Source organism: Carcharodon carcharias, chromosome 16 (genome assembly GCF_017639515.1).
Source record: "Carcharodon carcharias isolate sCarCar2 chromosome 16, sCarCar2.pri, whole genome shotgun sequence".
Classification (NCBI taxonomy): domain Eukaryota; kingdom Metazoa; phylum Chordata; class Chondrichthyes; order Lamniformes; family Lamnidae; genus Carcharodon; species Carcharodon carcharias.
Genome location: NC_054482.1, coordinates 102731931 through 102759423, shown reverse-complemented (window position 1 = coordinate 102759423; position 27493 = coordinate 102731931). Strand labels below are relative to the sequence as shown.

The window sequence follows — 27493 nt, the reverse complement described above, 5'->3', positions numbered from 1 at the left end:
TCTCACAAAAATATATCCCTGTAGCCATGTCATGCCTGTTGTGATCATACATTTATAAAAGTTCCTTTTAGTTAAGTCTGTGTTTTTTTCATTCTTAGCTGGTTATTCTGCATTCATTATTCACCAATCATGGTGCATTAGACTTCTCTCCAAAAACATTGTCTGCTCATTCACATTGCAGCAAATATATTTTCCTGAGATTGCTGCCATGACAGTTTCTCACCCATACCACCATATCTTCCTAAAACTAATTACACGTGAATAATTCAAGTTTTCACAAACTACCTCAAAAACATCCTTTCTGGGTCCTTTCTCTTCACTCAGTCCTTTCTCTCCATTGTACAAACTGAATAGTCTCAAGTCCAGTTATATACTTCCTCGCTAATGGATGGCATCACACAAGTACATGCCTTAGGGCTTCAGGCATCTGCCCAACCGAGGCCTGATATCCAAAAGCCAGATGTGAAGACATATGAGTGCACATGGTGACAACTGCATCTCTTGGCGCCCTTCAACATTCATCCAGCTTCTCTGTGGTGCAAGTCGGTGGTAGTTATCGATCACTGGAAGGACAAGAGCAGCAGACGCATGGGAACACCACCACCTGGAAGTTTGCCTCCAAGCCACTCACCATCCTGACTTGGAAATATATCGGCATTCCTTCACTGTCGTTGGGTCAAAATCATGGAACTCCCTCCTTAACAACATTGCGGGTGTACCTACACCACATGGACTGCAGCAGTTCAAGAAGGCAACTCACCAGTACCTTCTCAAGCACAATTAGGGATGGGCAATAAATGCTGGCCCAGCCAGTGAAGTCCACATCCCTTGAATGAATGAATAAAAAATTCAGACATCTCTGGAATACAGAGGATTTTATTTATTCATTCGCAAGATGTGGATATCTTTCCCAGGGCCAACATTTTTGCCCATTCTAAAATCCTTTTGAGATAGTACTGGTGAGCCATCTTCTTCAACTGAAATGGTTCATGTGGTGAAGGTACTCCCACAGTGCTGTTAGGTGAGGCCTCAGGGGAGGAGATGGCGTTGTATTGTCGCTGGACTAGTAATCCAGAGACCCAGGGCAATGCTCTGGGGACCCGGGTTTGAATCCCGCCATGGCAGATGGTGGAATTTGAATTCAATAAAAAAAAAATCTGGAATTAAAAGTCGAATGATGACCATGAAACCAATGTCGATTGTTGTAAAAACTAAACTGTTTCACAAATGGCTGTCGTCCTTACCTGGTCTGGCCTCCATGTGACTCCAGACCCACAGCAATGTGGTTGATTCTTAAAATGCCCTCTGAAGTGGCCTAGCAAGCCATTCAATTTTAACAAATTGCTACAAATACAAAAAAGGAATGAAACTGGACAGACCACCCGACACTGATCTAGGCACCAGAAATGATAATGGCAATCACAGCCTTGTTGACCCTGCAAAGTCCTCCTTACTAACAGCTGGAGGCTAGTGCCAAAATTGGGAGAGCTGTCTCACAGACGTAGTCATCCTCACGGAATCATACCGTAGAGATAATGACGCAGGCTCCACCATCTCTATCCCTGGATACGTCCTGTCCCACTGACAGGACAGACCCAGCAGAGGTGGCAGCACAGTGGTATACAGTCAGGAGGGAGTTGCCCTGGGAGTCCTCAACATCGACTCCCGGACCCCGTTAAATCTCATGGCATCAGGTCAAACGTGGGCAAGGAAACCTCCTGCTGATGAATCAGTGCTCCTTCATGTTGAACATCAAGGAGGAAGCACTGAGGGTGGCAAGGGTGCAGAATATTCTCTGGGTGCGTGACTTCAATGTCTATCACCAAGAGCGGCTTGGTAGCACCACAATTGACTGAGCTGGCTTAGTCCTAAATGTCATAGCTGCTAGACTGGGTCTGCAGCAGGTGGTGAGGGAAAAACATACTTGACCTCATCCTCACCAACCTGCCTGCCGCAGATGCATCTGGCCATGACAGTATCGATAGGAGTGACCACTACACAGTCATTGTGGGGATGAAGTCTCGCCTTCACATTGAGAATACCCTCCATTGTGTTGTGTGGCACTACCACTGTGCTGAATGGGATAGATTTGGAACAGAGCGACTGAAGACTGGACACCCATGAGGCACTGTGGGTCATCAGCAGCAGCAGAATTGTGCTCAAACACAATCTGTTACCTTATTGCCTGGCATATCCCCCATTCTACCATTACCATGAAGCCACCATGGGATCAACACTGGCTCAATGAAGAGTGCAGGAGGGCATGCCAGGAGAAACACCAGGCATACCTAAAAATGAGGTGTCAACCTGGTGAAGATATAAAACATGACCAATTGCATGCCAAACAGCATAAGGAGGAAGTGATAAACAGAGCTAAGTGATCTCACAACCAATGGATCAGAACTAAGCTTTGCAGTCCTGCCACATTCAGTTGTGAGTGTAAACAACTCACTGGAGGAGGTGGCTCCACAAATATCCCCATCCTCATTGAAGGAGGAGCCCAGCACAGCAGTGCAAAAGATAAGGCTGAAGCATTCGCAACAATTTTCAGCCAGAAGTGCCGAGTGGGTGATCCATCTCGGCCTCTTCCAAAGGTCCCCAGCGTCAACCCTGGTTCAATGAAGAGTGCAGAAGAGCATGCCAGGAGCAGCACGAGGCATACCTAAAAGTTAGGTCCGAATGATTTGTGTCCCAGACTGCTGAGGGAGTTAAGGCAGGAGATCGCAGGGGCTCTGACCCAAATTTTTAATTCCTCCCTGGCCACGGGGGAGGTGCCAGAGCACTGGAGAACAGCTGATATGGTCCCACTATTTAAGAAGGGTTGTAGGGATAAGCCAGGGAACAACAGGTCAATGAGTCTCACGTAAGTAGTAGGGAAACTATTGGAGAAAATTCTGAAGGAAAGAATCTATCTCTACTTGGAGAGGCAAGGTTTGACCAGGGATAGTCAGCATGGCTTTGTCAGAGGGAGGTCATACCTAAGAAACTTGCTTGAATTTTTTGAGGAGGTGACCAGGCGTGTAGATGAGGGTAGTGCAGTTGATGTAGTTTATATGGATTTGTGCAAAGCCTTTGACAAGGTCCCACATGGGAGACTAATAAAGAAGGCAAATGCACATGGGATACAGGGTAATTTGATAAGGTGGATTCAAAATTGGTTTAGTTGTAGGAGACAGAGGGTGATGACAGAAGGATGCTTTAGTGCCTGGAAGCCAGTGTCCAGTGGCGTACCACAGGGATCTGTGCTGGGTCCCCTATTATTCGTTATTTATATAAATAACATAGATGACTATGTGGGGGGTAGGATTAGTAAGTTTGCGGATGACAGAAAGATTGGCCGGGTGGTTAACAGTGAGGTTGAGTGTCTTGGGCTACAGGAAGATATAGACGGGATGGTCAAATGGGCAGATAAGTGGCAGGTGGAATTTAACCCTGAAAAGTGTGAGGTGATACACTTTGGAAGGTATAATTTGACAAGGAAGTATTCAATGAACGGCATGGCACTCGGAAGTTCTGAGGAACAAAGGGACCTTAGCGTGTATGTCCAAAGATCTCTGAAGGCAGAGGGGCATGTTAGTGGGGTGGTGAAAAAGGCATATGGGACACTTGCCTTTATCATTTGAGGTATAGATTACAAAAGTAGGGAGGTCATGTTGGAGTTGTATAGAACCTTGGTGAGGCCACAGCTGGAGTACTGTGTGCAGTTCTGGTCGCCACATTACAGGAAGAATATGATTGCACTGGAGGGGGTGCAGAGGAGATTCACCAGGATGTTGCCTGGGATGAAACATTTAAGTTATGAAGTGAGGTTGGTTAGACTTGGGTTGTTTTCGTTGGAGCAGAGAAGACTGAGGGGCGACCTGATCAAGGTGTACAAGATTATGAGGGGCATGGACAGGGTGGATAGGGAGCAGCTGTTCCCCTTAGTTGAGGGGTCAGTCACAAGGGGCCATAAGTTCAAGGTGAGGGGCAGGAGGTTAAGGGGGGATGTGAGGAAAAATTTTTTTACCCGAGGGTGGTGACAGTCTGGAATGCACTGCCTGGGAGAGTGGTGGAGGCTGGTTGCCTCACATCCTTCAAAACGTACCTGGATGAGCACTTGGCATGTCATAACATTCAAAGCTATGGGCCAAGTGCTGGTAAATGGGATTAGGTAGGTAGGTCAGGTGTTTCTCATATGTCAGTGCAGACTCGATGGGCCGAAGGGCCTCTTCTGTGATCATAGATGCCAGTCTGCAGCCAATTCGATTTAATCCTTGTGATATCAAGAAATGGCTGAAGGCACTGAATACTGCAAAGGCGTGGGCCCTGACAACATTCCGGAAATAGTATTGCAGACGTGTACTCCAGAACTTTCTGCGCCCCTAGCCAGTACAGCTACAATACTGGCATCTACCCCCTATATGGAAAATTGCCCAAGCATGTCCTATACACAAAAAGCAGGACAAATCCAACCCGGCCAATTACCGCCCCATCAGTCTACTCTCCACCATCAATAAAGTAATGCAAGGGGTCATCGACAGTGCTATCAAGTGGCACTTGCTTAGCAATAACCTGCTCATTGTTGCCCGGTTTGGGTTTCGCCAGGGCCACTCAGCTCTTGATCTTGTTACAGCCTTGGTTCAAACATGGACAAAAGAGCTGAACTCCCAAGGTGAGGTGAGAGTGACTGCCCTTGACATCGAGGCAGCATTTGACCGAGTGTGGCATCAAAGAGCCCTAGCAAAACTGGAGTCAATGGGAATCTCTCCATTGGTTGGAGTCATACCTAGCACAAAAGAAAATGGTTGTGATTGTTGGAGGTCAGCCATCTCAGCTGCAGGACATCATTGCAGGAGTTCCTCAGGGTAGTGTACTAGGCCCAACCATCTTCAGCTGCTTCATCAATGACCTTCCTTCCAGTATAAGGTCAGAAGTGGGGATGTTTGCTGATGATTGCATAATGTTCAGCACCATTCGTTACTCCTCAGATACTGAAGCAGTCCATGTCCAAATGTAGCAAGACCTGGACAATATCAAGGCTTAGGCAGACAAGTGGCAAGTAACATTCACGCCACACAAGTGCCAGGCAATGACCATCTCCAACAAGAGAGAATCCAACCATCGCCCCTTGATGTTCAATGGCATTACCCCACTATTAACATCCTGTGGGTTACCATTGACCAGAAACTGAACTGGACTAGCCATATAAATACTGTGGCTATAAGAGCAGGTCAGAGGCTAGAAATCGTGCGACAAGTAACTGGCCTCCTGACTCCCCAAAGCCTGTCTACCATCTACAAGGCAGAAGTCAGGAATGTGATGGAATACTCTCCACTTGCTTGGATGAGTGCAGTTCTTACAACACTGAAGAAGCTGGACACCATCCAGTACATAGCAGCCCACTTGACTGGCACCACATCAACAAACATTCACTCCCTCCACCACTGAAGCACAGTAGCAGCAGTGTGTACCATCTACAAGATGCACTGCAGGAATTCACCAAGGCTCCTTAGACAGCAGCTTCCAAACCCATGACCACTACCACCTAGATGGACAAGGGCAGCAGATAAAGGGGAACACCACCACCTGGAAGTTCCCCTCCAAGTCACTCACCATCCTGACTTGGAAATATATCACCATTTCTTCACTGTCACTGGGTCAAAATCCAGCAACTCCCTCCCTAACAGCACTGTGGGTGTACCTACACCACATGGACTGCAGCGGTTTAAGAAGGCAGCTCACCACCTTCTCAAGGGCAACCAGGGATGGGCAATAAATGCTGGCCAAGCCAGCAAAGCCCACATCCCCTGAATGAATTTAAAAAAAGGCAGGGAGTTCCAGGTTTTTTACCCAGTAATGATGAAGGAATGGCAATATATATCCAAGTCAGAATGGCGTGTGTCTTGGAGGAGAACTTTTGAGGCAGTGGTATTCCCATGCGACTGCTGCCCATGTCCTTGGTGGTAGAAGTTGCAGGTTTGGGAGATGTTGAAGAAGCCTTGACAAGCTCCTCCAATGCATTTTGAAAATGATACATACCGCAGGCACACATGCCAGTGGTGAAGGGAATGTATGATTCAAGTGGTGAATGGGGTGCTAATCAAGCAAGTCGCTTTGTCCTGGATAGTGAGGAGCTTCATGAATGATTTTGGTGCTGCAAACTTTCCAGCAAGTAGATGGTATACCTGCACATTCTTGACTTGTGCATTGTAGGAGATGGAAAAGCTCTGGGGAGTCAGAAGATGAGTCACTCACTGCAGAATATCCAGCCTCTAACCTGTCCTTGTAAGCCACAGTACTAATGTGGCAGTTCTAGTTAAGTTTCCGGACAATGTTGGCTCCCAGGATGTTGATGAGGGAGATTGGAAGATGAATGTCAGTGGAAGGTCATTAGAGTCTTTTTGGAGATATTCATTGCCTAGCACTTGTGTGGCATGAATGTTGCTTGCCACTTATCAGTCCAGGCCTGAATGTTGTTTAGGTCTATCTGCATGTGGGCATGAACTGCTTTGCTGTCGAAGGAATTGTGAATGGAACTGACTTCTGAAATCATCAGTGAACATTCCTAATTCTGACCTTATGATGGAGCATAAGTCATTCATGAAGCTGCTGAAGATGATTGTGCCTTGGACACTGCCCTAATGAACTCCTGCAGCAACATCTTGGGGTTGAAATGATCGGCCTCTGACAAACCAAAGCACCTTCCTTGAGCTAGATATGACTAAAACCAGTGGAGAGTTTTCTCTCTGATCCCCATTGACTTCAATTTTGCTCGGGTTCCTTTGTGCCATACTCGATCAAATATTGCCTTGATGTTAAGGGTAGTCACTCTCACCTCACCTCTGAAGTTCGGAACTATTGCCCATGTCTGGACCAAGGCTGTAATGAAGTCTACAGCCAAAACTGAACATTGATGAGCAAATTATTGTTGAGTGAGTGCAGCTTGATAGTGTCAATGACACCTTCCATCACTGCTGGTGATTAAGAAAGTAATCTGATGGAATGGTAATTGGCTGTTGCAAGCACAGAGAGATACACACAGAGAAAAAAAACATTAAGATACATAATGTAGAGAGTAATGAACAGACAATACAGAAAGAAAGGGATAACAGGCAGATTTTTAAAAGCGGCAGAAATATGGAGAGAAAGGAGTCACAGAAAGAAAGTAAGTAACAAGAGAAACACAGAAGAAAAACCCAAGAATAATGGGAAAAGAGGGAAATAGGGAGAAAAAAAGAGCTTGAGAAAAGCAGTACAAATAGATAGTAAAGCATTATTTCCAGCATTACTTCCCTATTTAATACCAGAGACTCTCAAAATGGATATGCTGTACAACAGCTGTGTGAAAATGCACGGTGTACCAGAAATACCACCAGCTCTCCCTTAGCCTCACACTCCCTAAGTAGTCTAATTCATACCCACCCTATCCCCTGAACAAATTCCTTGGGAGACAATTGTAAGAAAGCAACTCAGTGTAGGTAACACATGAGGAACACTTGTGTTGGTGCTTCAAACTACCTAAGAACAACAAGACTTCAAAATATTTCATTTTTATTAATAATAAAAATGCAAGATTTGAGGAATTAATTTTCTGCACGTACTATCCTTCACTTATACTCACTCCTGTTCAAAGTCTTGTTATCATGTACTCCTTACTGAAGCGGTTGCCAGCTTTCATATAAAATTTATAGTCTAAAACATTTCTAAAGTATTTTATAAGTGAGATGTACAATGTAATTTTCATTGTTAATTTGTTTGCAGGACCTACTCTGTCAAGTGCTATGGTAAATGCAGGCCTCACTACATTCCAGAAGATAGAAGACATAAATGCAAGAGAATTAGAGCTGGTATTCATTCTTCCATCAATTCTTTATACCTACTAATAGATCTCCCGTGACATTTCTCATGGAGTGTCCTGTGCATCTCTTATCTTTGTCTCTCTGTCTCCTGTATTTGTGACTACTCTGTCTCTCGGGTATTGATTTGTTATTGTAAGTTTCATGAGGCATCATAAAATCCTTTTTGTGGGATATGGCAGTACTGGCAAGGCCACATTTATTATCCATTCCTAGTTGTCCTGAGATCATATATATTGAACTGGCTAGTTGGGGATTCACCTAGTTCTGTCGAAGGGTCATGAGGACTCGAAACGTCAACTCTTTTCTTCTCCGCCGATGCTGTCAGACCTGCTGAGTTTTTCCAGGTAATTCTGTTTTTGTTTTGAACTGGCTAGTGTTGGCTGGAGGTATGCATAGAGCAGAATAGGTAGAGGTGCTAATTCCCTTTTCCTGAAAAATGTTAGAGAACCAGCTGAGTCCTTTAAGTCCAACAGCTTCCCTTGTTATTTTTTCCGTTTCCAGTACAGGCCCACAAATTACTATATTACCTGAATTCAGTTTTTTAGTATGGGATTAGAACACATGGCCTCTGAATTAGGAATTTCTCTTATTAGTCTTATTAAATTTCTATAAACTTTTATTTCTCTACATTTTAAATAGATAGTGGGTTGTTAGGGTTTGGAATTCTCTTCCCCAGTGAACAATGGAGACTGGATCACTGAATATATTCAAGGCTGAGTTAGACAGATTTTTGATTGACAAGGGAGTCAAGGGTTATGGAGGGCAGGCAGGAAAGTGGAGTTATGGCCACAATCAGATCAGGCATGATCTTGCTGAAAAATGTGACATGCTATCAAAGCTTTTCATCTTGCACTCAGCAGGACAGCTCCGCAAGATACATATATGTGGCTTCTAGCGTGCGTGACTATGTGGCTAGGAGCCACATATATTCACACACACAGCCCAGTCCTTTGCAGAGAGAGGAGCATGCACACACATTACGCTTTTTCCAACTAAACAAAAGCTTGGGGGACAGCCATTCACTGGCTCATTCCCCATGGCAATGCCTTGACCAATCAAAGTCGACTGGCCTGGCTTGAATTTGAAACAAAATTGTGGGAGTTAACTGTTCTCTGCAGCATTCTCTGTGGCAACATCTCTACCAGTCAGAGTCCACTTACCAGCCAATCCGCACTCGCTTATTATGCAGTATAAATTGTTGTTCCCTTTACTGTTAGTTTATCTTGCACAGCTGTCCTGATGAATGCAAGATGAAAAGCTTCAATAGCGTGCCTCTTTTTTCAGCAATACTCAAGTTCTATACTAACAAACGACTAGCCATGATCTTATTGAATGGCGGAGCAGGCTCGAAGGGCTGAATGGCCTACTCCTGCTCCTATTTCTTATGTTCTTACAATTGCCACATTCTTGTACAACAGCTTCCTCGTCAACCTAAACATAAGGCTTAACAAATGTCTAATTTTGCATTGTAAGTTTTTAAAAACATTTGAATTCTGTAAATTCCAATGCATGTTTGTATTATTACAACGCAGAAATTAATATTATATTTGGTAGACGAGGTGTACCGCCCTACAGGCCTCCAGATAACAAACAAACAAGAAGTGTGATAAAAATTGGACTTAAAAGCATTTTTTAAATTTTTACTTCACTCAACATTTTTATTTATGTATTAAAAAATATTGTATAAAATGAATATTTCAGGGGTAGTTTTACACATTTTTGCTCCTGTTGTGGACCTGCACACACCAGGAGTGTATAATTTTGTTCACCAGCATATTTACTGTTGAAATCACCCCTTTCTTTTTCTTTCATATAGTACCAGTGAAGCAATAACAAATGCATATGTCATGGAAATGATAGATGTTAATATTTAACTGTATTGATCTGCTTAGTATATGTTGTAGAAATATTAGTAAGATTTTACACATTGATTCAGTTTACGTTGACATACATTGATTATAATGCAATAAAATTCATTACTATTTTTGTAGATTGTGAACAGACACCCCCCTTTTGGAAGCCAGATAAGAGAATCTGTTATTCATCTCCCGAAATATGAGCTCAGTTTTGAACAGGTGATCTCACCTTTGTAATTATTAGTGATATAGGATTTCTTTTACAGTTATTTGGAAGAAAGGAGTGATTGCTTAATATTTTTGCAGTTTGTAAAAATCAAAATTATTTACCATTTAAATTATATAAGGGAAGACCTAGATCATTTACTATTTACAGTGAAATCTTGTATTCTTTATATGTTTACAATATGTTGCAAATTGCAGAAAATCTACCCCCATTGAGGTTTCTTTAACTGTGCTTGATTATAATAAAGTATATAATGAATCCTTACTTCATTCATTTGGAATATTTTTCTTTTGAAGCTTGCAAGATACCATGCTTCAGTGGCAGAAATCATTGTGACAATTACTTTAACAAATTATGAGCAACTACAGAAAAAGAGAACAGCACCTGACAATCACCACACTTCCCTAATCATAGGAGATGCAGACAATCAAGTTGTTTACAAACAAAAAATCACGCAAGTATCTAAATTTATTAAGGTGCATAGTGCAGCATCATTGGACACATGCAAATGGAAATAGTGAATTTTTCAAGACTTATTTTACATGTTTAAAATCTCAACCTTATGTCTGCGTTCAATCAACATAAGGCATTAAAACCACCTATTGTTTGCCAAAAACCACTCATAAACATTTTGATATATATGCAATACTCCCATCAATTCCCATCCAAGCAACCTGTCTGGATTCCACATCGAATGTGTATCAGGCCCATTTTCTGCATGAATTTATTAACCCATTGCGTGGTTACATTAGCAACAAGGATTTAAAATTATTAATCTAATACAGACAAAATTCCATTTTTGGAATGGCTGGCAACTCAGTACAGTAGAGTACTTTCTCGAGAGCCTTAGGATGCCATCACTGGTTTATTGGACAGCAGCAGACTGCAGTGGGAGTGAATAATGCCACAAGAGAACTGTTAGTGTCGAAATTGTGGGAAAAGTCATTACTGTTATCCAGATAGCCACAGAAAATGGCTTTGAACCTGCTCACAGGTCCTGAAAAGATAAGTCAAAATATTTTGATTACTATCTGCTTTTATGTTGACACTATTATTGTTTCTCTACTGTTGGGTGATTACTGGACTGGTTTTGGTCTGTACACGAGTCTCATATTTATCTTCTTAGCTGGGCTACTTAGGGAGGAATCTTCTTGAGGCATCAGGGGTCTCACCTGCTGCTTTTCGGGAAGGCCTGCTGAACCACAAGCCAATCAGGCAGTGGCAAGGGAACCGGCGGGCCTTTCCCTGGAATCAAGACCCCGGCATCAGAAGTCTCACCCACCAAGAGCCAGTCAGTGGCCAACAGCTCTTGTGCTCAGCAGTACCAGAGGGGAGGTTGTGGCTGCTGCAGGAAAAACACCTACTGGAGTCCCAGGATCACAGAGCAACCCAGGCCACAGCTAAGTAATGTGGGGATGGGGGTCGCAGAGAGAGAGAGGGGTGTAGGGGGTTGGGCAGGAAGGTCAAGGGGACTGGGTCTCAGCAGCACCACACCCCCCAACCCCCCGCTTCCCGATGTCGTGTCCCTTGATCAGGAATTCAGTGCCTTTGAACGCGGGACAACCCCCTCCCCTCCCTCCACCACCAGATGTGACAAGCTGGTCACAAAGTTTTTCATGCATGTTGACAGGGCCGCCACCACTGGGCTAATACCTGGGTTAATTCCAGTGGTAGGATAAGGCCCTTAAATGGCCACAAATTAGCTACTTAAGGGCTTTAATTGGCAGCAGGGCAAGAAGGTTGACCTTGGTGGGAAGGCGGCTGGTTCCAATATGCCACCATCCAACCTAGCTACATCTCCTTCCCACCTCCAAGCTCACCACCAGTGAGAAGAAACATTCCGCCTATATATATGGTACTGGAAGAGCTTAAAATGGGGAAGGGAAAAGATCTTAAATTACATTTAAGAATGAAACCAAAATTATTTTGTTTCCATGGAGGCCCACTCTAGAATCCATTCTGCTGCATTGGCTAATATCAGCTAAATCACAAACACCTGCAGCGGTGTATTGATGGGATACCTCCAACACCAGCCAAACCAGAACTGCACCACAATTTCCTGGGCTGGCAATGTCATTTAGTTTGCAGGGCAGGCTGCTAAAAGGACCACCGTCAAGCAATAGCCCATTCTGCCAGTACTGCAATGCAACCTGAAAAGCTGGGAATGTTGTTAAAGTGGCAGAAGCATCCCAAGTATCTTAACTGATGTGTTAATGAAGGCCTTGGAGAAGACTGGGGATTTTGGAAATAAATTCTAGTGGTAGAGTAGAATGCAGGTTCCCAGCAGGTGCTCTCTTTTTGAGCAATTACTGCCACTACACGGGGCTCTACCACCACATTCCTGGGTGGGGGTCCAAGCCTCACTCATACCCATTTGTATGCAGCAGGTAGGGAAGGAGCAGCCTGTGCAGTCCCAGGGGCAGGAAAAGAGAAATATCAGTTAGCCATTGAGGTGGCAGTAGGCTAATATCGCTTCATTATTTGCTGCTGCCTCACCAAATTTCAAATGGGATCATGGAGGAGAATCTAAAGCTCAAAAATAAAACAAATAGTCTTCCTGTTCTATATGCCTAAATACCACCCTGAGTGGTCCCTTACCAAGTAAGCCATGAGGGTGCTAATCCTGATCTTTTTTAAATTAGTGATTCAGCTCTGCTGAAATCAGGAAACTGGACAAAGAAAATTGAAGTTAAAAGAGCCTCTAAAGGTGAAGAACTAAGTGTTAATCTTATCAGTTCTGAATACGGTAAGTCGGATTTATGTTGTAATAGTGTAGTTCTTAATTAATCTATATTTCAAGAAAGGCAATTTTGGCACCTCAGGACACCAGGCCCTTTAAGAGAATTTTCAGCTGCTGTGATCTTTCCTTCAACAGTTAAAAAATAACTCTTTTTAAAAAATACAATACCCACCATTATGAATCATTATTTGGAGCAGAACTCTGGCATTGTATGTCACTACCTAGAGTAATTCATTTTCTCCAACTATTCTTCAGATCAATTATTCCTTTGTTTTGTTGTTTCAAATTACTGCCAGAGCATGGTTCCTTGCACAGGTTTTTTTTATGCATTCTTGTCGACTGGAGAAGTTTGTAGTTTCTATTTCTAGAAGCCATCCATTAATAGCAAAGTAAATTCAGGATATAAAAGAAAAAGAACTTTCAACCTCATGACATCCCAAAACAGTTATATTTTGAATATGTTTGGAGTGTTGTAATTACTGTTGTAATTCAGGAAATGCACATCAAGCTCCTACGAACAGCAATGTGATAACGACCAGACAACTTTCTTTTGTGATGTTGATTGGGGATATATATTGGCAAGGACACTAGGGATAACTTTTTTTTTTAAGAGTCAATGACATTGCTGTGGGTCTGGAGTCACCTGTAGGCAGATTTCCCTAAAGGGAATTAGTGGAACCAGGTGGTTTTTTTTTTAAACAACAATCAGCAATAGTTTCATGGTCATCATCAGAACTTTGAATTCCAGATTTTTATTGGATTATCTGTCGTGGTGGGATTTGAACCCAGAGCATTACTGGACTCCCCAGCGCATTACCCTGGGTCTCTGGAATACTAGTCAATGAAACAGTGCCAGGGGATCTTTTATGTCCACCTGAGAGGGCAGACTGGGCCTCAGTTTAAAGTCTCGTTTAAAATTACACATGATAATAAGAAACGGCTGAAGGCACTGGATACTGAAAAGGCTATAGACCCCGACAATATCCCAGCTGTAGTTCTGAAGACTTGTGCTCCAGAACTAGCCACTTGCCTAGACAAGCTGTTCTAGTACAGCTTCAACACTGGCATCTACTTGACAATGTGGAAAATTGACCAGTTATATCGTGTCCACAAAAGGCATGACAAACTACATCCAATTACTGCCCCATCAGTCTATTCTCAATCATCAGCAGTGAGGAAAGGTGGCATAGCTAGCACTATCATGTGACAATTACTGCTTACCTATGCTTAGTTTGGGTTCTGCCAAGGCTACTTGGCTCAAGATCCCATTACAGTCGAATCTGGTGCTGAATGCCCAGTCTGCTGCCACGTGGCTGCTTCCAGGCTGATAGCCTAGTCCCCAATGCCTCAGAAGGCCAAGAGGCTCCATTTGGCATCTGACAATCAATCTTAATGGCATTTTAAGGAACTTTAATTAGCTGACCGCCGCTTGTATGGCATGGATAGTCCTGCAAGCCAACGACCCCCTCCACCACCCCGCCTCTTGGAAAATGGCACAGTTGTTGGATGGTGCCATGCTGCACGTTGGCATGATGTTCCGCACTCACTCACCTCTGTGCTCGCCCCCGCCAATGGGGGACTAAAATTATCCAACCCTTTGAGTCATATTTTCCTTCTCCTGTCGGATGGTCTTTGGACCAGGACTTCTATCCTGTTGCAATTCCAACCCACTTTCCTGGATCAAGGGTGGTTATCTGTGCAAAGTAGATTACCAACGACACCTGCTATGACACGAGAGGGGAGGAGGCCATTTAAAGAGAAAAAAACCTCTCAAAAATGCGAGGAGTCCTTTTTTTTCAGCCTCAAGTTAAACTGAACCATGAGAAACAAGGGCCCCAATTTTGCTGTAGTTGACAATGGCAAAACAATTGACATTTGCCGGCCTCTGAAACTGACAGCAATTTTTGGAGTTTGTCCATGCACAGTTCAATGTGGAAACCCAGAAGTTGCTGTCAGCGAACCTGTGCTTCTCCAAAGGGTGCGCACCCTGCAAACTTCAACCAGATTGAAATCATCAAACTGACGTAGATTAGTCACTCCCTGTAAAAATCCCTATAAAAATTACACCTTGTTGAATGAGGTGTAACTGGGTTTTTATGAAGGCATACCAAGTTCAAAATTACTATTGTAAAACCTCTCTGGCCCTGAAAACAAATTTTATATTGGTGGAATGTCAAATTACTCCATTTTTTTTTTAAATCCACATTTAAAAAAATAATCTCTGTAAAGTTTTAATATTTCCATTTCAACTCTTAATCCCAGCTGTATGTCCCAGACTAAAGAAGAGTCATACAGACTCAAAACGTTAACTCTGTTTCTCTCCCCACAGCTGTTGTCTGACCTGCTGGGTTTTTCCAGTATTTTCTGTTTTTATTTATATGTCCCAATCATTTATTTCACTGTATGTAAAATTTAATGAAATGTGCAGGATAATCAGTGTATTTTGCTTCTTAGTTAGCAAACAAAATGGGAAGCCAAGTAGTTAAGAAGCAAAATGTTATTTCCATCAACTAAAGACATGACATGTCCTGTGCATTCCATGTGGTGCTTCTTAGTTTATTTTGCTTGTGCTAAACAAAATGGCCAAATGTCAGATAAATTCAGCCTATAAACTGAGCTTCGGCTTTCATCAAAAAGTACCAGGGATTGTGTGAACAAAGGTAAACAAATAAATCCTGCTATTGTTAGGGGTGTGCACCAGATATAATATGAATGACCCATTTTCTGCTCCAGTTCTGCCAAACTGGTAGAAAAAAAGCACATGACCAGACAGGGTAAAATCTACCTGGGCTGATTCATCGCCCCCAAGGCGGGAATGCAGAGTGGGAAAGTTCCCAACTCTACAAACCCGACCCAAGAGAAAGTGCACCAGGTCTATGGATTTTCATGGGGTGGTGCAGGTATTCATGGGAGTCAGGCCCATTGCCCCCCGTGCACAGTGCCACAGGGTTGCCAAGTGTGGAGGTGGGCTGTGTGAAAGGTCGCCGCAGCACTCTGGAACTTCAACCCAGTTGTAAAAAAGTACAATAAAACCAAAAACAACCCTCTAGCCCTCACACCCCCTCATCTCTACATCCTTTCCATACCAACTCCTGCCACCTCATGCACCTCATCCACCTCTGTGGGCCCTAATATTCTCCATGCCAACCTATATCCCTCCACCTATCCCCATGGCCCCTCATACCTTCCATTCCAACCTTCCATGCCAACCTTTGTCCCTCAACCCACCCCCAATGGTCCTTTGTAGGGCCTGTGTCAACTTAGCTCATGCCAACTCATGCCCCCCCACCTACCATCCTTTGCCCTTATACTCTCCATGTTAACTAACGCAATTATCAAACAAAGTTGAAAATCCAGCCCTAGGTCTGTATCTTGCAAATTTACGGGGTCAATGCTTTACTCCAGAGTAGATAGTATATGAGCCATTTCTGCCACTGTATTCAAGTTCTGTTTTTATGGTTGACAGTTCTGTAGGCAAAGTTCCCTGAATAAAATTATTACAGGACTTGGTAGGGCTGTTTCCTCTGACTGGAAAGTCTAGAACTAAGGATCATAGTCTCAGGATAAGGTGTCAGCCATTGAGGGTTGAGATGAGGAGAAACTTCGTCACTCAGAGAGCTATGAACTAATGGGGCAGAATTTTGCCCTTGGCGTGCAGGATTGGCGGGGCGGTAGGGAAGCCGTCCACAATTCGACAGTGCACCGTGATTTCACGCTGGCGGGCCAATAAAGGCCCACCCAATGTGATACAGCTGAGCGCTGCCTGTGCCATGGGGGGGGGGGGGGGGGGGGGGCGGGGTGGGGAGCGGTTGTGGGGGTGGGGGGGAGGAGTGGAGGAGGGCGAGCAGGCCTAGCGCAAACTTTGCGCATGCACACAAGAGAACGTTGAATAATCTCCCTGACGCCTGGAGCTGCCTCAGGGAGATGAAGAAGATATTGAAAAAATTAATAAACAATTGAAAAATGTAATAAAACATGTCCCTTCATGTGATCCTGTCACATAAGCAGGGAAATGTTTTTAAATAAAAAATAAAGTTTATATTTTATTTGTATTTGCTTTTAGAAACCTCATCCCACCCGTGGATGAGGTTTTCAAAAAATGCAAAGGCCACTTGGCCTTTTCGCCTGCCCGCCAGCCGTTAGGTTGAATGGGCCGTGAAAAATAAACATCAATTGATAACTTAAAGGCCTTAATAGGACTTTTAATTGTTGGTGGGCACCCTGCTGGCACTGGTGCGTGCCCGCCGACCAAGCTATCACGCAACTGCGCGTTGACGTCGACACGCTCAGCCAACGTCATTGAGCGTTATTTCACAGTTGGTCAGGTTGGGCAGACGCCCACCTGCCGAGCTAAAAATTCTGGCCATGGAGTTCTCTACCCCAGAGGGTTGTGAATGCTCAGTTATTGAAAGCGGAAAGCGGAGTTGAGCTAAAAGATGAGCCACAATTTTATTGAATGACAGTAGGCTTCAGGAGTCATACAGCCTACTCCTGATCCTAGTTATTGTGTTGTTATAAAGCTACGAGTAATATGGGAAACTTCCCCAGTTCTTTAGTTTAGTTCACGAGGGTTCTTATGAATATATATATACATATAATTTCAGTAAAGTAGGATTCTCTGTGCCTACTGGAATACAATTACATAAAAATCACCTCAAAAGATCTTTGTTATTCCCACTAAAGAAAAATAGTATCAATGAGAAGTAAGAACTGTGCTATTTAAAAATCTGACTTATCTGTTTCTATATAATTGTGTTGTTGAATGAAAAAAAACCTAGGGCCTGTCATTTCATCAGAACAGAAGGAGCACCTGACTTAGCCACATTGGCACTGGAGTCCCGATTCTGGAAGTCCCGCCCCCAAACCTGGCACCACCATTTTTGCCAGGAGGTCGGGGGTGGCGGTGGGTTGTGGCTGTACATACATGGTTCATGGAGGCAGCTACCTTCAAATAGATCCAATTTTTATTTGACGGATATGCAAAACATGGGCTTTCAACATTTGACCTAAAGATCTAAAGCTGCCGGAATCAATTGGAGAGGTAGGGCACCCTTTTGGACTGGTAAGGGACCCTTTTGGATTGATCCTTTGGGAGCGGTAAGGTGCCCTTTTGGAGAGGATAAGTGGCCTTTGGCAATGTTAAAAGTAGACATGAATGTGTCTAAAAAATAGATAATCGCATTGGAGCTGTCAAGCCATTTAAATCCCCAAGCTCTTTAAATTATAAAAAAGATAGCCTGCTGTGACTTGTTGCCTTTTCACTCAGAGCTTTCATTATAGGATTAATGCTTCATGACTGATTCCCCAACCTATCTTCACCACAGCATGGGAGGTAGGGAGGGCTTGAAAATTCACAGTTTGATTAACAGCTCTAAACCTTTAATGTGGGACCATCAATACAAATGTGTGTTTTGATAAGGGATGAAGTACTTGAATGCATTTAAATATATCGAATAGATTTTTAACCAATGAGAGTGTTTCTTTTAAGTAGTGAAGTTATCAATAGACATCTGGAACATTATTTTATCAGGAGTTGGGGGACAACCCAGCATCCACCATGAGCAGACAATGTTGTGATCCCGTCTCCTACCCAGCAGTGCCTGCTAGGGCTATTTTCATCCAGCAGACACAGGAATGGCCTGGAGTCAGGCCTGCTGCCTCCTGCATCAGGCTTGAGGCGGAGGCAGAGATGGGCCAATGGTCAGGCAGCTAGGTTAAAAGGCCAACCTCCATTTACTGAGACATCAATCTAGTTCTGGAGAGCAGTATGAGATTCCCTAACCATCACCCCCTCACCCCACCATATTCCCTCACACTCCATAGCCCCTTTCACTTCTATACCTACCCTCAGCTACTCATACTCTCCAACCCACTGACCAAGAATCCACTATAAACAGAACTCATGAGCCTTATAATAACATTGGGATTTTGCAATGGTGTCAGCAACATTAGGACAGCAGTGTGCACACTTTCAACCCACCCATTTATCCCCACCAATGAAAATTGTCAATGCTGGGCATACCAGATTTGGATCCCTCCCTCCATTTGTAAAGCCAGCCCAACACACTTCGGACCTATGTTGGAACAGGAAAATCTGGCCCCAGCATTTACACTGGGGTGGAACCATCCGGCCCCATTGGCTGCAGGTGTCTGGCAGGCAAGGAGTGGGGAGACGATTTGGTGGGAGGGACAGAAATCGGTTTCATGCCAGTGTGAAATCACAGTGGGATCATCCGATGACGCGAATTGATTTGCATCCCACTAATGTAATGCAAAATAAGGACCAATTGGAATTGTTCCCCCACGCCCAATTATGCCAGCAGGAAAACATGCCAGCCCAGAACACATCTGGACAAGCAAGACATGCAGAAGTTGGGACTCACCTTTAGGGCCTTGTTCAAATCGTGGACATCAAGAAGAAGATGCTGGAGCCCTACAGCTACCAGACCCTGGAGGAACACATGTATCACATGCTGGGTGGATCCTCATGGACATGCCTCTGCCACAAAGCTGCTCAAGAAAGGTGGGAAGTCTCCGTTGATGCTTCAGGTCTGCTTCAGAACATGACAGCCTTGGTCATGGGCTGCTGCAGATGTTTGACGAGTGGCAGGGAGAAGAAGTCCTAGCTGTGACTTGGAGAGGAAGATGTACAGGGTGGGGTGATGGGCGTGGAGGCCGGAGAGGAAGGTCTAGGTGTAACTGGGAGAAGAAGGTGTATGGGATGGCGGGGCAACTGGGGGGCGTGGACGAAGGCCTCTGGGAGGTAAGGTTGGGAGGGAACAAAAGTGTAGTGGAGGGGAGACAAAGGTGGTAGGGAGGCGAGGGTTGAAGGTGTCGGGAGGTGAGGTTGCGGGGGGGCAACAAAGGTGTCTGGGAGGAGAGGAGGGAATACGGGAGAAGGAGGGTATTCCGGAGGAGAATGCAGCAAGTGGGGAAAATGCAGCGAGTGGGCAGGTAGATGCAAGAGAGAAGGAAAGGTTAAGAGAGGGAGCTCAGAGGGGGGAAGGTGTCTGGGAGAGGAGAGAGTAAGAGGCAGGATGTCTCAGTGAATGTGCACAGGAGGGGTCTGTGGGGTCAATGACTGCCTCCTGGGGAGCATACTGAGGGTGGGCATGGTAGGAGGGAATGGTGAGTGTGAAAGGGGGCAGAGGGAGGTGGGAGGGTGAGGGTGCATCAGTATCACTAGAAGGGGTGGCAAGAGTGGTGTGTGGGGACTTGGAGGCAGACACGAACCCTGGGGTTGGGAAGGAGGTGGTAAGGGAGGTCAATTTGGATGGAGCTGGGATTCTCAGGAAGGTAGGGAATGAGCACGTTCACTTGGACATCCTGGAAAGATAAGGGTTTGGGTTGGTAGGTGGCTGTGGGGTGGTGGAAGGTACTGCCAGGGGGGCGTCAACAGTGATAGGGGATAGGACTTGGGTGACTGGGGGAGGGGAAAGGATGGGGGAGCTGACGATATACTTGACCATGACCATGTTTGTTGAAATCAAAAGTGAGCAGAGCTTCGTTTAGACAGGCACAGGTGCTGCTTGGGACTGCAGTCAGTGGGTGGGCGGAGGTCCAGCTCAGATGGACAACTGAAAGTGAACCCCAGCAGGCAGCATTGAAAATGTTCGGAACAGTAAGATGAGTGAGATAGCTGAAGGCTCTATGGGCATGGGAGAGTGCTTATACCGGGCTCTGAAAGGCCCTGCCACACACACACTTCTGCCTCTAGAATCACTCATGGTTTGGCTGCATGCAGTTGAACTGCTAGTGGGGGTGATACAGTGGGAGGACCACAAAGCCTATCAATGAAGCTGAAAGACAACATTATGCATTATTCAAGTAAAAGTGAATATATTTTCAGATTATAAAGTGACAAAATGTGTTCACCCGTGCAACCACTTGTGATCAGAATTTCTTAACTTTTCTGGGCCTACCACTTCTTCTAGGTGCTGCCCTGACATCCATAGCAGGGGGGGAGACAGCCTGTGCAATAGTTGGCTCTGTTGCCTCTGATGACTTTGGTATCCGTCCTCTGGAGAGCTGAGGCCTTGAAACCCCCGGCCTGCTTTGGCTGTCCTCCTATGGGCCAGCTGATCCCTCTGCGGTAACAGAGGACAAGGTTGAGAGGCTCACAGACAAAGGGGACTTGGAGGGAGCGGACAGCCTCTGAGATTCCTGAGTGGATGACCCAGGAATGTTCAGCTGCTGCTTCTTCTGCCTTCAGGTGCCTGAGGGTCCCGGCCTGACTCCTCGAGGGGAAGGAGCATCTGGAGAAATGTCGAGGTTCCCCATTTCCCCCTCACGTTACCACGGCAGGAACTCACCCATGGCTACCTCAATGGAGTGCAGGCCTGCATGTATCTCTGCATTCTGCTGCACCAGGGTCTACACGGCATCGGCCATCTTCCCATGGACACCTCCATATCTGCACATGTGGGCGCCACTTCATCAGAAAGCAGGCGGACCCACTCTTCTGACTTGCATGCCACTGTGTTGAGGGCTCCCAACAGCTCTCCATGATGTTCCCCCGCCTTCTGCTGACTCTCCACGATGAGTTGGAAGGCCGAATCCAGAGGCTCATCATCTGACTCGGAGCTCACAGATGCCTCTTCCCCAACATTACTCCAAGTGCCAGGGAGCTCGACTGAAACTGCCTCCTCCTGCTGCAGACACATTTCCATGAGGTGACCACCAGATTGGGAACCTGAGCCTGCTCTAGATCTAGGTCCCACCGAGGTGTGTGCCTCTGCGATGATGGAGAGTGTGTGTGACGGGTCTTCCAGGCTTCTTATTCCCAGCTCTTCAGTGGTGTCTTGGCTGGAGGTGAGGACATGGATGGAGCTGAGGGACTGGCTGGCTGAGGGTGTCGGTCCCTTGGCAGAGCTCCCTGTGAACCAAAGTAGAGATAATTAGTGCATGGCACCAGAGTCAAAAGCAGGAGAGAGAGCCCTCACAGTTGCATTGAGAGAGGGATGATGTGGTGCAGGATCCTCACAAGAGTGTTCACTGACCACATCACTGTCACCTTGGGCACGGTACACGTTCTCACCAGTCAGCACAATGGCACGCTCCTCAAAGTGAGTGAGGGGCCTAATGTGGACCACTCCATCCCAGGCCTGGGACCTCTCCCTGCTGTTGTGGGCCAGCTTCTCCTAAATAAAAACAGATGGCGAGAATGTGAGCAGGACACATGGCACTACATGGAATGTTTATGGGTGAGCAGAGCCATGGACGGGCTGAGGATCCGAGCTCCAGAGGATATGAGCCTGATGGAGATGTGAGGGGCCTGTGAATTAATGGTTTTGTCTCTTGAGGTGTGACATCCCTGTGGACGTGTGATGGATTTGTGAGTGTGAGTTGAGAGTGAGGAGGTGGTTGACTTACTTGGTAGAATGGATGAAATCATTCAACCTGTACCTGCACTGGATGGCTGACCTCCTCTGTGCTCTGGTGGCATTCGTTGACCACCTCTGCCACTGCCTCCCAGGCTGGATTGGTGATTCTGGTGGTCCTCCTGTGGCCAGAGAGGATGTAGAGGACGTCGTGCCGGCCTACCACTACATCCAGCAGGCATCCCAGAGAGGTGTCAATAAATTTGGGGCTGCCGTCTTCTTTGCTTTCGGGGCCATCTGTCACTTGGAACAGCCCTGGTCTGTGGACATGAAGTAGGCTGCATTCTGGTGCGCTTTAAATATGGCGCCCCTAGCCAGGAAATGCTGAGGTCACGGTGTGGCGGGCAAATCTGAGCCTGCCCACCAGCGATCCTGTGAATGCATTCTTAATGAGGCAGATAGTGCTGGGAAGGGTTGATATGATGCAAAAACCTGCCATTGCAGCTGGCGGGTAAAATGTCATTTCTCACGCTAGCTACTGCACTTAGTGCAAATTTGGATGATTGTGCCTTCTGGAGTTTGCTTCAGTGGGAGGGCACCTAATTTATATGTATCAGGCTGGTGAAAACGCCACCCCAATGCAGTTGAAAAGCACAGCAATTGCCCTTACCTAACAAGAGGGGTGGGGGAGCATTTGCAGAGGCCCCCTGTTCAGTAGGCCTGGATTCCCCATGGTGAGGCACATCTAGAGGCTGCTTTGCTTCAGTTCATTGGGTTTAGTAGTAGGCTGTTAAGTTTTGCTCACACACATTATTTATTTAGCGTTTGCATAGTCACAGAGCCAAGCAATAGTCTTGTCAGTGGCTAGATGGTATTTGTTAAGCCCACCTTCAAGTTTAGTCAGTGGATACTACTCAACATTGTGAGTCATTGTTTGGACTGCGGCACAGCTGCAGCCTGGCAACCCCACTGATGTTGTGTAACTGCACAGACACTTTGGCCCATCTGGAAATAGCTTAAAAGGGCCCACTGTTGCCTTGAGAGATCAGGGCCAGATGGATGAGCAGAGGGGTGTACAATGAGAGAGTAATTTCTGGTGGATGTTTTCTGCTGCCAATCCACCTGCTGCAGGTGTTACTCCTCAGCATAGTGTGTTTGACCATATAGGGTGGCACAGGGGATGGCGTACTGCTGGTAGGTTGATGAGGTCATCGCATAAGAGCGGACAAACATTAACAAATTTCTACATTTTTTTTTACATTTTTGATCTAGTTGGGTTGGACATTCAACAGAAGTATTCAGCCTTTTACTCAGGGCCAAAGAGGTTTGGAACTCACTTTATTCGTGGAAAATCTGATGTCCAGCACACACAATCAGCAAAACAGAACAGGACAGAAAATTCATTAATGGTTCCCACTATGAATGCAATTCAAGGTACATTTTTGATTAATTCTTGGGGTCAGCCAGTGTAAAAAAAAAGGTTGAATCATGAATTTTTGTTACAGGCAAGATATCTATTTATATTTATTTGTTTGAGTTGAGAGGGCTGAGAGCAAGACATTTTTTGACAAGGACATCTTCCAGGAAATAATTCCTTAAAGGTGTACTAATTACTCATTTTTGGAACAGATATCATGTCCTTCTATTTAGGGCATTGGGGTTGTTTAATAGATAGCTACTTTCTTGTCTCTGCCCAGAGGAATCTGGATCTGCGCCTGTGAGAGTCCTGGGTAATGCTAAGATGGAAAGCAGATGGGTATTATCTGACAGAGGGACAGCATGCCTATGCTATGCTCACTTTTCACAACAGTGAAATGGACATGCTCAGAAGTAATTTCTTTGGCAGTTCCATCAGATTTCTATTCTATCTCCGCAGGAAGCCTACTGGAAAGGGTTTTTACCCCTGTAATTTTTTCCTTGTTGGCCTCCTTATCAAGAGTCAAATGGAGCCTCAAAGGGACTGATGATGTCCACCTGGGCATCTCCATGATAAATTAGCGAGTGCCAGACATTCAGTTAACTTGGGGCAGTTGGGTGCAGGATTGCAGCGTGCAGATTTTACCTTTGTTCCATCTGTTCAGGTACACATATATACTGGGGGAGAATAATTTATTTATTTTGCACTGAGCAGCTGAGTCTTATGAATCGCCCAAATATTTAAAGCACAATCCATACTACTCTTAAAACGTTTCTGAAGAAATGGCTGCACTGGGACACATAACCCGCATCCAGCTGTGGCACACTTAGCATTGCCTAAATGCACTCACTAAAAATGAATTCAAAGCTTGGCATGTAGAGGTACCACCAAATGGGCAAGGTGACTAAGTCAACTTGCAACATTTGTTCAACCCAATTCCACTTTCCTCACCATGTCTGCAGATCCACATCTTTTTGCAGGAACCCATTGTATTCTGCAAGATCCATTGCAAGCCAAGATTCCTCAAAATGAGCTCCTGGGCTTTATAAACATCCTTTTCCTCCTCCATACTTGTGCACAAGACGACAAATGACATTGAAAATCTGTGGCGTATAGGACAGCCTGACCTGGGCTACACGTAACGAGAAAAGCCGGAAAGAAAAGATTGAAGGCCCACTACCATGACCTCCACCTGCAGTGAAGTGAGAGTGGGCGAGCTCAAATTCATTAACTGCGAATTTACACAATTGTATGGAAACAAATTATATCCAATTCTTTCTGCAGGAAAGGCCCTGGTGAAGAGAGTATATTTTTAAAAATTTGTTCATGGGATGTGGGTGTGGCTATGCCAGCATTTCCTTCTCATCCCTAATTGCCCTTGTTCAGAGGGCATTTTAAGAGCCAACCACATTGCTATGGGGCTGGAATCATATGTAGTCCAGACCAGGTAAGGATAGCAGATTTCCTTCCCTAAAGGACATTAATGAACCAGATGGGTTTTTATAACAATTGACAATGGTTTCACGGACTTTTAATTCCAGATTTTTATTGAATTCAAATTTTACCATCTGCTGTGGTAAGATTTGAACCTGGGTCCCTAAACTATTACACTGGTTCACTAGAATACCAGTCTAGCAACAACACCACCTCCCCCCAATGTTTCTGAATACTTTATGGTAATGCCCCCAACTTCAGCCACAATAAACTAATGTCTCCACTCCCTGTGTCCCCACCACCACCAATCTCAGTAGTCAGGTGACCATTATTGACCGTGAAGGAAATGCATACCTTAACAATGCTACAACTGAAACCCTGCCATTATAAGCATGAGAGAAAAACACCCATGGGACATATGCCTCTCTTTTCCACTTGGAAATGGAAAAATACAATGTAGGACCTCACCACTACACTTCGACTGTCCCAAAATCTCCTTTACCCAAAGGATTAAGACCAGCAGAGATTCCAAAAGTTCTCAACTAGCCACCTAAGTGCCACTGCGAATTCCAAAGCCTCTCACTTACATCCATCCAAGGACCACAATGTCCTAATTCTGCAGTCCTTCGTTTGATCTGCAACCACCCAGCAAGAAATGACTATATGCATATTTGGGAGAGGCAGTGGCGTAGTTGTATTGTCACTGGACTAGTATTCAAGAGACCCAGGGCAATGCTCTGGGGACCAGGGTTCAAATCCCACCACAGCAGATGGTGAAATTTGAATTAATAAAAATCTGGAATTAAAAGCCTGATGATGACCATAAACCATTGCTGATTGTCATAGAAACCCATCTGGTTCACTTATGCCCCTTAGGGAAGGAAATGTGCTGTCCTTACCTGGTCTGGCCCACATGTGATTCCAGACCCACAGCAGTGTGGTTGGCTCTTAAATGCCCTCTGAACAAGGGCAATAAATGCCAGCCTAGCCAGTGATACCCACATCCCATGAACAAATTTTTAAAAATGCTATCCAACTGAACAAACTATATAACAACCTGTTTTTGTGTTATCCTAGTGAATTTACACTGGCTCCTTCCAAGGCCAATGTATCTTTCTTGAGGTACAGTGCCCAAATGAATGCAGTATTTCAGACAGGTTCTAATGACGTACCTCTTCTTCACTTTTGTATTCCAATCCATTATTATTATTCAGTTATGTGGGGAGACTCAAAAGTTGTGATTGTTTTTAGAGCAAATAAAATTAAGAAAAGATTTAATTGAGGTGTTCAAAACTTTGAGTGGTTTTGGTGGAGTACTCGGAGAAATTGTTTCCATTGGCAAGAATGTCCATGACTAGAGAGTGCACATTTAAGATAATTGGCTTAAAAACCCAGGGGAGTAGAGAGAAAACTTTATGCTGTTTGTGATGATCTGGAAGGCATTGACTGAAAGGAAAATAAAAGCAGATTTAATTGTAACTTTCAAAATTGGTAGGGATATATCCTAAAAAAGGAAACAATTTCAGGGCTATGGGAAAAGTGCAGGAAGTGGGACTAATTGGTTAGCTCTTTCAAAAATCTGGCAAAGGCACAATGGGCCAAGTGGCATCCTTCTGTGCTGCACAATTCAATGGGTGGAATCCTTTACCCTCCTCAGTGGCGATTATGGTGGCAGGGGGCATTTAATCAGGTGGATGGTGGCAGATGGGATCCCCATCACCTACCTGCCCCACCCCAATTAAGTCCATGGCAGGAAGCCCTGTGGTCAGCCTTCCCACCGGCAACTAATTGAGGCCTTTAAGAGGCTAATTAATGCCCACCTAAGGACCTCATCCCACCACTGCTGGTATTAACCCAACGGCCGACGGGTGCTCGCTCTACGAGGATTATGACAAGCAAACCATGGAGGGGGGGCCGGTTGTGGGATTGAGGGGGGGCCTTCTTCATTGAGGCACTCGGCACTGGGAAGTGGGGGGCTGCTAAGAGCCCTGCCCTTGCTGCTGATTCCCTAACCCCCACCCAACAACTCCGTTCCTGCCATCATTCACCTATGCCTGGGTCCCTCCTCGATCCAAAGCCTCAGGTGGGTGTAGTACCAGCAGCAGCCACCGCCTCCCCAGTAGCATTGCTGTGTGCAGAAGAGCTGCTGGCCTCTGAGTGGCCAACATCTCTTGGCTGGCAGGTCTTGCGCCCCAGTGTCCTTGATCCCGAGGAAGGCCCGCTGTTGGCCTGTTTAGTGACAAATTGGCTCAAGATGCAACGTGCCTTCCACAATGGTGGCAATGCAGAGTTCACACTGGTCCTTCAGCCAGCAGCTGCGACCCCATCACCTTCACAAGATTCCTCCCTGATTCTAATCTATAATCCTATAACCCTCTTAAAATAAAGGACAATATCCCATTAGCTATTTTGATTATACCAGCACCATAACATTTAATGGTACACCCAAATCCTTTTGTTTCTCCACAGCACCCAGTCTCTCATTAAGAAAATATTTTGAATCATCTTCCTTGAACCAAACTAGCTGATGGCACATTTCCAATATTGAAATCTACCCACCACAGTTTTGCCCACTCACTAAGTCTATGTTTCTTTCTGCTCCCAAGTATACAACTTACTGAAGCTCCTAACTTCATGTCATCTGCAAACTTGGATATAC

The 27493-nt window shown here is 45.2% G+C and overlaps 1 protein-coding gene across 1 annotated transcript in view; it reads left to right on the top strand.

Annotated features, from left to right (window-relative positions):
- hfm1 (helicase for meiosis 1) overlaps nucleotides 1–27493 on the top strand; it is a 118516-nt gene that overhangs the window by 68086 nt on the left and 22937 nt on the right. The window contains exons 22-26 of the mRNA XM_041207838.1: nucleotides 7744–7829; nucleotides 9833–9916; nucleotides 10220–10377; nucleotides 12566–12669; nucleotides 23256–23417. Coding sequence (XP_041063772.1) covers nucleotides 7744–7829; nucleotides 9833–9916; nucleotides 10220–10377; nucleotides 12566–12669; nucleotides 23256–23417 — 594 coding nt within the window. The remainder of the gene's footprint in view (nucleotides 1–7743; nucleotides 7830–9832; nucleotides 9917–10219; nucleotides 10378–12565; nucleotides 12670–23255; nucleotides 23418–27493) is intronic.